General features: G+C 54.5%; 3 protein-coding genes and 1 pseudogene across 3 annotated transcripts; 2 read left to right on the top strand and 2 right to left on the bottom strand.

Annotated features, from left to right (window-relative positions):
• Positions 1–592: 592 nt before the first annotated feature.
• Positions 593–2,578, top strand: LOC117242882 (CCR4-NOT transcription complex subunit 9). The gene is made up of 3 exons (XM_033509928.1): positions 593–1,344; positions 1,420–1,814; positions 1,882–2,578. The coding sequence occupies exons 1-3, from the start codon at positions 1,009–1,011 to the stop codon at positions 2,081–2,083; spliced, it is 933 nt and encodes a 310-aa protein (XP_033365819.1). The 5' UTR covers positions 593–1,008; the 3' UTR covers positions 2,084–2,578.
• On the bottom strand, positions 2,548–5,603 carry LOC117242874 (sodium-coupled monocarboxylate transporter 2-like). The gene is made up of 13 exons (XM_033509913.1): positions 5,357–5,603; positions 5,127–5,286; positions 4,984–5,049; positions 4,751–4,870; positions 4,509–4,663; positions 4,298–4,438; positions 4,101–4,209; positions 3,921–4,030; positions 3,609–3,792; positions 3,433–3,519; positions 3,175–3,356; positions 2,890–3,088; positions 2,548–2,823 (listed from the first exon to the last, which is right to left on the bottom strand). Exons 1-13 carry the CDS (start codon positions 5,554–5,556, stop codon positions 2,752–2,754), a joined length of 1,785 nt encoding a protein of 594 aa, XP_033365804.1. The 5' UTR covers positions 5,557–5,603; the 3' UTR covers positions 2,548–2,751.
• A 625-nt stretch (positions 5,604–6,228) lies between these two features.
• On the top strand, positions 6,229–10,074 carry LOC117242886 (annotated as a pseudogene).
• A 519-nt stretch (positions 10,075–10,593) lies between these two features.
• On the bottom strand, positions 10,594–12,551 carry LOC117242884 (protein grindelwald-like). The gene is made up of 4 exons (XM_033509932.1): positions 12,214–12,551; positions 11,625–11,678; positions 11,393–11,547; positions 10,594–11,304 (listed from the first exon to the last, which is right to left on the bottom strand). Exons 1-4 carry the CDS (start codon positions 12,425–12,427, stop codon positions 10,921–10,923), a joined length of 807 nt encoding a protein of 268 aa, XP_033365823.1. The 5' UTR covers positions 12,428–12,551; the 3' UTR covers positions 10,594–10,920.
• Between the last annotated feature and the right edge of the window lie 36 nt (positions 12,552–12,587).

Below are 12,587 nucleotides of genomic sequence, written 5' to 3' on the forward strand. Positions count from 1 at the left end.
GCGTTCCTCTCTATCTATGCTCGTACGACACGCTATTCGCGAAATCGTTTATCGTTCCTCTTCCTTCCTGCGATACGTTCGAACGATAGGAAACACGCGCCGAGTCACGTACCGATACCAACGTACGTATTCGTTACGAACGTACGCGACAAATATGGATCGAAAGTTTGCGCGATCCCGAATATCGAAAGAGAGCGGAGAATAGAAAATCGCTTGGAATTAGAGAAACGGGCGTGGAAAAGGAGAAAACGTTCGATGATCGGACTGAAATCGTCGTGGTGCGGATTTCCGCGCGACCACGATGCTCGGAACGGGCGAAGCGGGCGTGCTTTCGTCTTCGTTTATTGTCCGTGTTCGGCTGTTGGAATTTTTCTGGTTGTCGCGATCTTTCGCCGAGTACGTGATCGTTGTCGTCGCGCGAACAAATCGTCTCTCTGCCATCGGTTTGCGCGCCATCTGATCGACGCGCTGTCCTATGCGAACGCGTATGTAGCATGCAAGCGCGGTGTACTTGCTCGCATTAACCGTCGATACGCGCGTATACGGATAGGTGGAGCAAAAGCTTTCTCCGGTTCTCGATAGATGGCGATAAAAACGTACGTCGTTAACTCGGAGTAGCTGCAAGCGGTAGGAAGGTGTATCGTTTTTCGGTGTCAAAGAAGACGAATGTCTCGAGAAGAAAATATTTGCTCGTTTTCTGGAAGACGAACGTGTTTGCCGTCCGTGTGTCGCGTGATCGATTCGAGAAAGAGCGGACGCGTGGCGCGATAAATTTCGCTGCTCGGTAATTTCTGGTCGATCGCATCGTGCGAGTTTGTCTCGCCTAACCTCAAAGTTTGCTTCGAATTGGCGACGAAACCGGTCGATCGACGGCACATCGTGCGTGTTTCGTTAGGATCGCGACGATACGTTCGTAGCCGGACGAGGAAGGCGTAAATAAGGGAAGGAAGGAATCGATCGATCGCAGCGATAACGGTCGCGCCGTGAAAGCTTTGCCCCGAAAGTCCGATGACGAAAATGGGTTCGCAGCAAAGTCCAGCCGCGATGCAGTCGACGGTGGATCGCGAGAAGGTTTACGCCTGGATAATCGAATTGTCGAATTCGGAGACGAGGGAGAACGCGTTGCTGGAACTTAGCAAGAAACGGGAGGTCGTGCCCGATTTGGCTCCGATGCTTTGGCATTCGTTCGGAACGATCGCGTCGCTGCTTCAAGAGATAATAAACATATATCCGGCTATCAATCCGGCCACTCTAACCGCGTATCAGAGCAATCGAGTGTGCAACGCGTTGGCTCTGTTGCAGTGCGTTGCCAGTCACCCGGAAACCAGATCCTCGTTTCTGCAGGTGAGTTCACGCGCGTACCAACGCTTAAGACATACACGCGCACTCTTCGTTCCTCGACGGAATTTCCTTTTGCAGGCTCACGTGCCGCTGTTCTTATATCCGTTTCTACACACGGTCAGCAAGACCCGTCCGTTCGAGTATCTTCGATTGACCAGCTTGGGAGTGATAGGAGCTTTGGTAAAGACCGACGAGCAAGAGGTGATTACGTTCTTGCTCACTACGGAGATCATCCCGCTTTGCTTACGCATCATGGAAAGCGGCTCCGAATTAAGCAAAACGGTGGCTACGTTCATCCTGCAGAAGATTTTGCTCGACGATAGCGGTCTTTCCTACATCTGCCAAACGTACGATCGATTCAGTCACGTTGCCATGATTTTAGGAAAGATGGTGTTATCCTTGGCCAAAGATCCTTCCGCCAGGCTGTTGAAGCACGTGGTCAGATGTTATCTCAGACTGTCGGACAATCCAAGGTAAGGAGGCGAACGTAATCAACGAACCAACGAAACGAAAACTAACTATCTCGTTGTCGTTCGATAGGGCATTGCTGGCGCTCAGACAGTGTTTGCCCGACCAGCTGAGGGACAACACGTTCGCCACTTGCCTGCAAGAGGACGCGTCCACGAAACACTGGTTGAATCAGCTTTTGAAGAATTTAGAGACCGGCCCTCAACCCGTGCCACCGGCGCAACCGGGTCAACAGGATCCTAGAACTATCGGCTTGTCGCCACTTGCTTCTTAAACCGTGGTCGCCTTCCAGAGTCGAGGCGAAACACGGAAACGCGATCGTCGGTTACGACACCGCAGTCTGTCGGATGGCAGAGTGACGGGCGAGCGATAGATCCGGATACGAAATGGATCGTCGTCCCGTGTTGCCCCGTGGGACACGATGCGGGATTACCACCGCGACGAGCGGTAGGAAACTCGATGCGACGGTGAAATCTAAAAAGCAGACGGAGAAACGACGAAGCGTTGCCATTGGTGAAAGAAGAGGGATCGTGGCGTTCACGGACACGGAATCCGTAGTCTCCGATCGAAATGGTAGGAGAAACCGTGGCCGTGTTCTTCTTCCGCATATTTTTTTCCTTCTCTACTTTCCCCTTTCGCTTCCTCCTTGCGTACCTTTTACCCCAATCTCGACGAACGCCCTCTACGCTTGTAATTATTCTTTGTACAAAGGTTGTAAATGGAAAATACAAACAAATATACGTGTGTACGTATGCTCGCGCTTGTGTGCCTATATGTGCATATATGTATATATCTGTCTCTACCTTATACAATATATATGCATACATATATACACACGCGTCTGTACATCTCTATTTTGCGTTTATTTTGTCTGTTTTTTAATCGCGAAAATCGTAGCGGCTGCTGCACGACGACGACGACGACGACGACGACCATAACCATTTAAATCCTGCTCGAAGCTGTGGTCGCGCGACAGCTTCCGTCCATTTTCTCGAGTTCCGTGACGACGCCCTCCTGAAAATACGGAGAAAACGAAGAAAACGAGGTGTATCGGGTACGAGAAACGCGACCAGGTCGTACCTGTTGCCGTTTGGCGGCGATCGCGACCGAATCGCGCAACAGACCGTGAATAACGGGCGTGTAGAGCTTCTCATCGCCCGGCGTGCGTTTGTTCGGCCCCGTGATCCACGAGACGAGCAGTCCGACGAGTATCGCTGTTAGACAGCCGAGCCACGTGTACCAAAGATACGACATTCTGTAGAGGAAGAAGGCCGGTTCCCTGGAAATAGGTAGAACGCGAGAGTCTCGATGGTGGGAAGCGGCTGGCTGTTAGCCGGCCGACCGAGGAATCCACTATTTTCTCACTTGATCGCGGTTTCGACGACCAGCGTAAAATTCGTAGCCTGACTCTTGAGCGATTCCGGACATCCGTCGATGGATACTGGCTTGGTCGGGAAACGAATCTTTCCACTGGAGATGGCCGCCTGAGTGCCGAACGAGATCCAAGCGACCAAGTTCAAACTAACGAACCCGCCGACCAACGCTCCCTGCGACGTCATCGATTCGGGTAAAGACGGGAATGTCGCGCAAACGTTCGAGGAAACGTTTCGAGGTTTATCTTACCGCGGAATTTGCGAGCGGGAAAAACATGCCCAGCGTAAAGACTCCGAGCAACGGTCCCGCCGTGATCCCCGACAAGCTCTTGGCAGCCTGACAACGAAACGAGAACGCGATAGAGCCACGTGTACTCGCGACGAATAGAAAGCGCGGCACGGGTCGATCGTGCGCGCCGTTCCTACCTGAATCAGTCCGCTGAGTTTCTCGACGAGGTAAACGAGCGTCACGCAAACGGTCCCCATCAACAGCACCGTCAGCTTCATCACTCGACTGGCCGCTACTTCCGATAGAGATATTCGCAGCCACGGTTTTATCATGTCCTCGTAGATGACGCCAGACATGGAGTTCAATCCGGTCGACATGGTGCTAAAAGTAAACAGAGACGACGATCTCGCGCTTCTCTTCCTCTTCCCTTTCTCTCTTTTCTTTTCTTTTCTTTTCTTTTCTTTTCTCTCGCTTTCTCAACACGTTCAAACGTATATGCGCGAATATACCTGAGAGCCGCGCTAAACACTCCCGCGACGAATAGTCCAGGCAGTCCTGGAATCGACTCGGTCATCTCCATCACGAAAAACGGTAGCAGTTGGTCCGATTTTTTAATTCGCTGTAACGCGTGAATTCGTTTCGCTGTATTTGGTAGAAGAAGCAAGAAGGGGCAGAGTTGGATCCTGTACCTTGGTCTGGATAGGGTCGCAATCGTAGAACGCCGCAAAGATGACGATGCCGGTGTAGCAGCTCAGCGAAACGATGCTAATTATACCGATCGCCATGATCGCGATCGTTCTAAAGAAGGGAAGATTACGGATCTCAGCGAACACGAGATAGGAATATATCGGGTGGTCGGGGGGGAAAAAGGATAGAGACGACTCACGCGTTGGCCCTCTTCAAGTTGGACATGGCCAAGCATCGTTGCACCATCGATTGATTCACGGAACAGCTGGCCAACCAGTTGAAGTAGTTACCGACGACCACGGTCCAGAAGGTGTGTCTCGTTGTTGGATCCAAGTTCATACTGTCGATCGGACGATAGGAAGAGCAAAAGGAAGGAGCAGTCGTACGATAGAGACAAGTGAATTGCTTACTCGAAAAATTCGATTCGATCGGTGTCGCGATTTCTCCTCCAAACTTGTTCGAATCCGCCTACTTGATTCGTGCCGATTATCGCAATGGCTATCACTCCGCCAAACATGACGATCGTCTGAATCGCGTCGGTCCAAACAACCGCTTTCAAGCCACCCTGAAAAACACAGAGACACGCTCGTTCACGTTTCTCTCTCGAGTCGGTTCGTCGTTGGCGATTAAATGGCACGATCCTCGTCCTTACCAAAGTCGTATAAAATATGCAAACAACGCAGACTAGCACCGCGATCGCGTGCAGGTTTATTCCAGTGACTTGATTGAACGCCACCGCGGGAACGTATATCACGAGGGGGATATACAGCAACTGCAACGAAACGCCAAACGTTTCGCTTTAATTCGTCCTTCCTTTCTCACGCGCGTATGCACGCACGCACGCACACACACACGCACACACACACAGCTCTTGCTCCATCTTACCATTTTTATGAGAAACATGACGGAACCCATGAGTCGAACGGCGCCGTTGAACCTCAGGTTGAGATACTGCGAATCGGCGAAATTAAAAGAAAAGGATCAGCGAACGACGTTGCGTAGAGGACGAGCAATGGTATCCGCGTTACCTCGTAAGACGAAGTGATGCCGAGACCGTAAAACACCGGTAGATAGACCATGGTCATCGTCAACGAGACGAACAAATCGGCGATTATCACGCACCAGTACTGCGTTCCGTAGACGTACATCTCGGCTGGTAGACCGAGGATCGTTATTCCCGATACGTAGCTGAAAAGACGGAAGAAAATTGATCGGAAGAAACGAAGAGGATCGATGGTGGATCGTTTCTTCCTATTACCTGGCTATCAGCGACATCGTTATAGGGAAGATGGACATATTTTGCCCGCCCACCAGGTACTCGCGAACCGCGTCCTCGTTCTTTCGCGACTTATACGCCTGATATACGCCGATGACAACCGAGATCGCCAACATTCCGGCAAACACCACACAATCGATCGTATCGAACGACCTCCGCGTCGAACCGCCGCTACCGTCCATGGCTGCCGGCTCTTTCCTTTCCTCTCCTTTCCTCTCCTTTCCTTTTCTTTCGCGTGGATCTCGGCGTTTCCGCGGCGATTTCACCGCGACTTCACAGCGACTTGCGAAGCGAAGAAGAGAACGGAACGAAGAATCGAGCGAGAAGCACGTGGCTGAAGAGAACGGTCGCTGCTTCGCTTCTAAGTCGGGAAACGGACGAGGAGCGCGTCGCTTAAACGGACCAACTCGGAGACACGATTGAATAATTGGAGATTCCATCGTTATCGTTCCCACTCCGCTTCCTCCGTTACCTATGCTAACTTCCTCTTCTCTCCCTCTTCCTCGTGCTCGCGCTCGTGTGCCGCCGAGTACGCGGCCCAGCCACGAGACGGCAACGCATTTAACGAAATTGCTGTCCGCCCGCTGTTCTTCTCTGTTTACCCGCCCGATTCCGTTTACCTTCTCTCGCGTGTCGTTGTTTTCCCGCCTGCGACCCGCGATCGATTTCCGTCTTTCCGCAACGACCTCGCGTTCTCGCCGCGATCGGCCACTCCCTACATCCACCGGCGTACATCCTGCCGGTCAGATGCTTTCGTTCGTCGGATCGCGTTCGTCGCACGCAGGCTGCTCGCTCGCCTCGCTGGCTGATTCTCCGACGGCCGACGGTGACAGCGAAAACACGGTGATAAGACGCGCGATAACGAGACGACGGTGACGATGGCGATGGCGATGGCGGTGACGATTCGCGTGCTATGCACGACCAGCCTGTTCGCCGTCGTTCTGTCCAATTCCGTCGAACGTTCTCCGCGCCCGACTATCGGCAACGGTCGGACGCGGTACGCGAACGTGACGGGCGAGCTGCTGCTGGGTGGCCTGTTTCCCGTGCATCGTAAAGGGAACAACGGCAAGAGTTGCGGCGAGATACAGGTGAGATACGAGGGCGAGAATCGCGGGCCGCCTGGTGTCACCCGGTTCGAACGTTTGTTCGCAGGGGGAAGACGGCGTTCAACCGTTGGAAGCGATGCTGTACACGATCGAACGTATCAACGAGAATCCGCGGATACTTCCGGGCGTGCGACTCGGCGCGTTGGCGTTCGACACCTGCGATCACCCGATCTACGCTCTGGAGCAAGCGTTCTACTTCGTGAAGGGTAAGGGTAAGCGAGCGCGCGATCTCGCGGCCGATCACTCGACAGCGTCGATGTTCGTAGGTTTCATGGCGCGCGAGAACCGGTCCGTCGAGGAGGGATACCGATGCGCGGATCGCAGCGTGGCAAAGTTCTTGAACGGGGAGTTCGAACGCGTGGTCGCGGTGCTCGGCGCTCAATCGAGTTCCGTCACCATCCAGGTTGGTAGCATCGGTCGTCGACGAACGCGCGCGTTCCAGCCACTCGAGATCCGACGGTTCGCAGGTAGCGTCGGTGCTGGCTCTGTTCCCGGTGCCGCAGATCTCGTACATGGCCACGTCGCCGTTTCTCAGCAGCAAGGAGAGATTTCCACGGTTCTTCCGCACGGTTCCGAGCGACGTGAACCAGGCGCGAGCGATGCTGGAAGTTCTTCGGTGAGTCCGGCATCCACGCACCTCCTCCTCCTCCGTTCGACTTACCTCGATTCGTCCGATTAATCCGTTCGACGACGTTTCCGACGCAAGCCGGTTCGAGTGGTCGTACGTGTCGGTCGTTTACACGGACTCGGAGTACGGTGACCACGGATACGAGACGCTGGCTTCCTTCGCCTCGGAGTACTCCATATGCTTCAGCGCGCCGCATCGGATCAGCGAAGATCGTTTCACCGACGACGATTACGACAACGTGGTGCGCACGATCGCCGAGAAGACGGACGTGCGAGGTACGTATCTCGTAAGTCGAGTCGAGACGAGAGCGATGTAGCGAGGCGGAGATCGAAAGACCGTCCGAGTACGACGTACACATACGACGGAATCTCGCAGTGGTGGTGTTGTTCGCGGAAAAGTCGACCACTCTGCGGGTGCTGGAGGCGGCGAGACGCGTCGGCGTCGGCTCGCGATTCGTTTGGCTGGGCAGCGACTCGTGGCCGGATAATCGCGACGTGGAGACACGAGAAACCGCGGTGTTGGAGGGTGCTCTCGCGGTTCAACCGCTGTACGCGCCGCTCTCCGGCTTCGACGAATACTTTACGGGGTTGACGCTCGACCACGAGCGCAGCAATCCTTGGTTCCGAGAGTTTTGGCGAACCTATCACAACTGCACCGACGACGAGTTAGAGGCAACGACGATCGCTGCCACTTCCGGCGGGGTAAGTCTTTGTATCGACCGGGTAAACGAGACGGAGGTAAACTAGACAGAGAGACAGAGAGACAGAGAGGTGCCGTTCGAACGTTTTCTAGCGGCACGTCGACTGCCAAGATCCGAGATTAAGGATCGAGCGAAGCACCGGCTACAAGCAGCGCAGATTTCTGCATTTCGTTCGAGACGCTGTGTACGCGGTGGCTCACGCTCTTCACAACATGCGAACGGAGGTTTGCGGCCAAGGTTCGATCGGACTTTGCGACGAGATGCGTCCACCCAACATGGACGCGTTCTTCGAATACCTAACCAACGTGTCTTTCAAAGGTAAGATTATCGTTCTTCTTCTTCTTTTTTTTATTATTATTATTATTATTATTATTATCATCGTTATAATTATAATTATTATATGGTATTCGCGGGCTGTACGCCCCACAGTATACACATCGTTTATTACAATATGAAAAGTAGTTCTATCTTCGGAGATGGGAGGGCGAGCCGTACACGGCTAAACGTAAAGTTCCGTACGAGCTAAAATTTCAGACGAAGCTGGCAACGCATTCGAATTCGTGGATGCGGTCGACGGACCTCCGAGATACTCCATCCTGAATTATCAGCGCAAGGCAAACGGTTTCTATCACTGGGCGGTCATCGGCAACTACACGCGTAAGAACTATCTACTATCTGTCTCTCTTCCTCTCTCTCTCTCTCTCTCTTTTCTTCGTGAAACCACGAGTAGAATCAGAGGGAGAGAGAGAGAGAGAGAGGATGAAAGAGACGAATAAACGGAAAAACGCGTACGGGATTGCACGCAGTGAACGAAAACGGGCAAGCGGTGTTGCGGCTGGATCGGGACAAGTTGTGGTTTCGAGACGAACGGCCCGGCGATTTTCCGACGTCGTCGTGTTCCCGGCCGTGCGGCTCGAATCGAATCATGGTGAGAAGCAAAGAGGACCCGTGCTGCTGGAGGTGTCAAAGCTGCGGTTTCTATCGATACAAGGTGGACGAGCTGAGATGCGAAGAGTGCGAGCCGGGAACGATTCCGACGAGGAACGGGTCTGGCTGCGAACCTATCCCCGAACAGTTCGTCGACTATTCGAATCCGTGGGCGATCGTCGCGATGACGGTAGCCGTTTCCGGTAATCTCCGTCGGTCCCCGGCCTATCGCCGACGATCGAAGAACGAACACGTTGACGGGATCGCGTTCCGTTCGCAGGTATGGCACTGACCGCGTTCGTCTGCTCGGTGTTTTGGATCTATCGGCATACACCGATGATCAAAGCGTCCGGTCGAGAGCTGTCGTTTCTGTTGCTGGTCGGCGCGTTCGGCTGCTTCTCGATGACGTTCGCCGTGGTGTCCAAGCCCAGCGTGGAAAGTTGCGCCGTGGTCCGATTCGGCATCGGATTCTGCTACACCGTCTGCTACGCCGCGCTCTCCACCAAGATCAATCGAATTCACAGGATATTCAACGATCCCGGTCGCAGTCCCCGCAAACGACGGTAAATTTCGATGGTAACGCGCGACCATAACCGGTTGGTAACGCGGATTCCACGCGTGTCCACAGGTTCACCAGCCCGAGATCTCAGCTGACGATCGCGTCGATTCTCGTTCTGGTGGAGATCGCGTTCGACGTCGGCTGGCTGCTCAAGGAACCACCGGCGATCCAGCGCTCGTATCCCAGCAGGGACGCGAACGTAAGAGTGTGTCGGGGCTCCGAAGACGGCTCCTACGTGATCGGTTTGATCTACCCGTTCCTGTTGACCGTCGCGTCCACGTTCTACGCGATCAAGACGAGAAAGTGCCCGGAGGGATTCAACGAGACCCGACGCATCGCGTTCGCCAATTACGCGACGATCGTGCTGTGGCTGGCGTTCGTGCCCCTCTACTTGGCCTCCACGAGCAACGTCGTCAGGGTAATTACTCTGGCGTTGTCGCTGTCGCTGAACGGACTGGTCCAGCTGCTCTGCCTGTTTCTCCCGAAGGTCTACGTGGTGCTGATCAAACCGGAGAAGAACACGAGAGAGCTGGTGATGGCCAGGCACTCGTCTCACCCGACGACGCCCGGTACGCCGATCACGCCGGAGCTCGTGTCCGCCTCGCCGTCGTTCGTCGGCGATCGATCGAAACCGGCCGTCGGCGACTCTCTCCGGTTCGAGCAAATTTCCGCCTAACGCGCCGCTAGATCTTTCCAGTCGCCAACCTCGTTCCAACATACACGATGATTTCTGCATCGACGCAAGAACGTTGCGTTCTTTTCTTTTCTTTTCTAACCTGACCCCTTCCTATTCCCATCTCCGGTCCGATATCCTGCCCGTGCGGAAACGCACATGGACGAAAGGAACGCGCAAAACGGGAACGTCGTGCGTTATCGAATTTATTGCTTACTTCGACGCAAACTACCGGGTCGATAAAACGAAAAACGTCTTAAAACTACGAATACTTGCGAACGAGCGACAGACTGTTCCTTCTCGTTCCTCGTGTTACTCATGTTCGCGCGGCTCGAGCAACCGCGACGTTTCGTTCGCTGGAAGACATCGGATTCCTGGTCGTCGACGGTCACCAGTACGATGATCGTTCACGACGAGGAACAACGGACGAACGCTGGACGAAGAAAGATCGCGACGATTCGAATCGCTGTCGTACGACTCGTTAACCTAAGATCAGCGAGGTTCGCGCAAACGGCCGAACGTAAACGATTTCTCTCTCTCTCTCTCTCTCTCTCTCTCTGCCTGTGTCTCGGGTCTCGCCGTCGATATCGCAGGAGGAGAAGACGGAGGAGAAAAAGAGAGAGAGAGAGAGAGAGAGAGCGAGAGAGAAGAGCGCGATCGTGAAAAAGAGGCACGCGAGCGTAAAACTCGACGGTTGAGCATTCGAATTGAGCGTGGAGCCGCGCGCTTCTCCATCGATCGGTCGGCGGGTTACGCGCCGTCGCTGACCTATGCGAAGCTCGACCCCGTTACCGTTGATCGGACGAACTTCGCTCCAAAGGCCTTTCGTGGACGGAATGGCTGATAAGGATCCGCGGAAGGTCGCGCGCGTTCTCGCGCGGACGAGCGCGATCAAGTACGATGCTTAGAATTAACCTATGTACAGTGTGGCGAGTCGATCGGATATCCCGTTTTTAAAACGAGCTCTCGCGCTTCGTTCTGTGCTGAACGGTTTCCGGGCTGGGCGTCATAGCCGGATTGTCGTAAGCGTAATCGAGAGTGGTGTCCTCGCTGGGATGCCTTCTCGACAACGAAGTGGTGGTGGTGTTCGGCGTGGCGTTACCGGTTCCGCTTCCATTGGCGCTGCCGCTTCCGCTCGCGCTTCCGCTACCGTTCCCACCGCGTCCGCTTTCGTTTTCCATGTATCGGGAAGGAGCCACGCTCGCGCTAATCGTCGGCATCGTCAGCTTCAATCCGTTGTGCCTGGACGTGCCCGATTCCGCGTCTCGAAGCGTCGATTTACCGCGATCGTTGTTGTTGTCGTTGTCGTTGTCGCCGCCGTTGCCGTTCGACGTTCCCTGAGAAGCAAGATATCGGTCGGTGCGGTCGACGCGACGCGCTCGTTCGATCGCGAGACGGAAAAACTCGCCTCGCTCGCTCGCTCACCTTTGCTCGTTTGCCGGCGATGGCTCGTCTCAGGGTGGTTTGCATCTTCTCCCATCGTGGACACTTTTGCGCGTACAGGTACAGGCTCGATACGAGAGACGCAAAGGCTATCGCGATGGATATCGCCGCCAGTATCCACAATCGCTGCATCTCCCCTGCGGATCGTCAACGTTCGTTTTCTCTTTTTCTTCTTTAGTCGCGACTAGGACGACGCCACCCATCGTCTACTTACCTCGTAAATCCTCGTACTGCTCGAGAAGAACGTATCGTTTGTCGTGCAGGTATTCTGAAATGGAAAGGCAAAGGATGAAAAGTTACGCGCCGCAGAGCGATATTTTCCAAGGGAAAGGTTCGACGACGGTTGACTTTGGCCGGGGAAGGGAACGTTGTTCCGTTCGGTTGGAAGCGGGGCGAGAGGCGACTAACGGCAAGACGGAGAAGGAGAAGGAGATAGGCGGGCGAAAGGAGCCGAGAGGAAGCAAGAGCGAGGAAAGAAAAGAAGGTAGGCAGGCAGGCAGGCAGGCAGGCTGGCAGGCGAATAGGAGGTCGGTAGGATGAGTCATCGTGCACGGTCGCGTGTGTGGGAAGTGGACGGAGGGACGGTGTGGTCAGGTGTAAAGTCAACGGACTCGAACCCCCTTCGGGTTCAGGTGCACGACGCTCGGAAACGCTCGGCCCGCCGCTACCTGGCTTTTCTTTCGATCGATCTGGAAACGTCGATGCTCGGTATCCTCGGCTCGCTCGGCCGATCGACCGAAAAAGCCGAGAAAACCGACCTCTCCGACGGAACCGTTCGACGGAACGACGAGAATTTCGCTCACCTTGACAATCTTTGATGCACTCGTTTTGCTGATAGTTGCGACCCGTGGCGTCGCAGATGGAGGAGCACGGTTTGCAACGTTTGTCGTAGGGGCTGCAATACTCGACGGTGGAGCAGCGTTGCTCGCCGCAATCGGCCCCCCCTGGATTCAAGCCGGCGATCGCGGTACCGATCGCCAGCACTGCCACGGTCAACAGTCCGATCGACGGGTTCATCTCGGAGCCGATCTCGCGACGTTCGATCAGCGTCGTTGTTGGAACGCGGCCTTCCGCGTCGCAGTCATACCGGTTCTGGAAAAGAAAGCGCACGCGCTCGCGATCCAACGCCGGACAAAATGATATCGAACGAAGGTTCGAGACTCGATGCGTCGATCAC

Source organism: Bombus vosnesenskii, unplaced genomic scaffold, assembly GCF_011952255.1.
Source record: "Bombus vosnesenskii isolate JDL3184/JDL3185 unplaced genomic scaffold, Bvos_JDL3184-5_v1.1 scf7180000016279, whole genome shotgun sequence".
In the NCBI taxonomy this organism is placed as follows: domain Eukaryota; kingdom Metazoa; phylum Arthropoda; class Insecta; order Hymenoptera; family Apidae; genus Bombus; species Bombus vosnesenskii.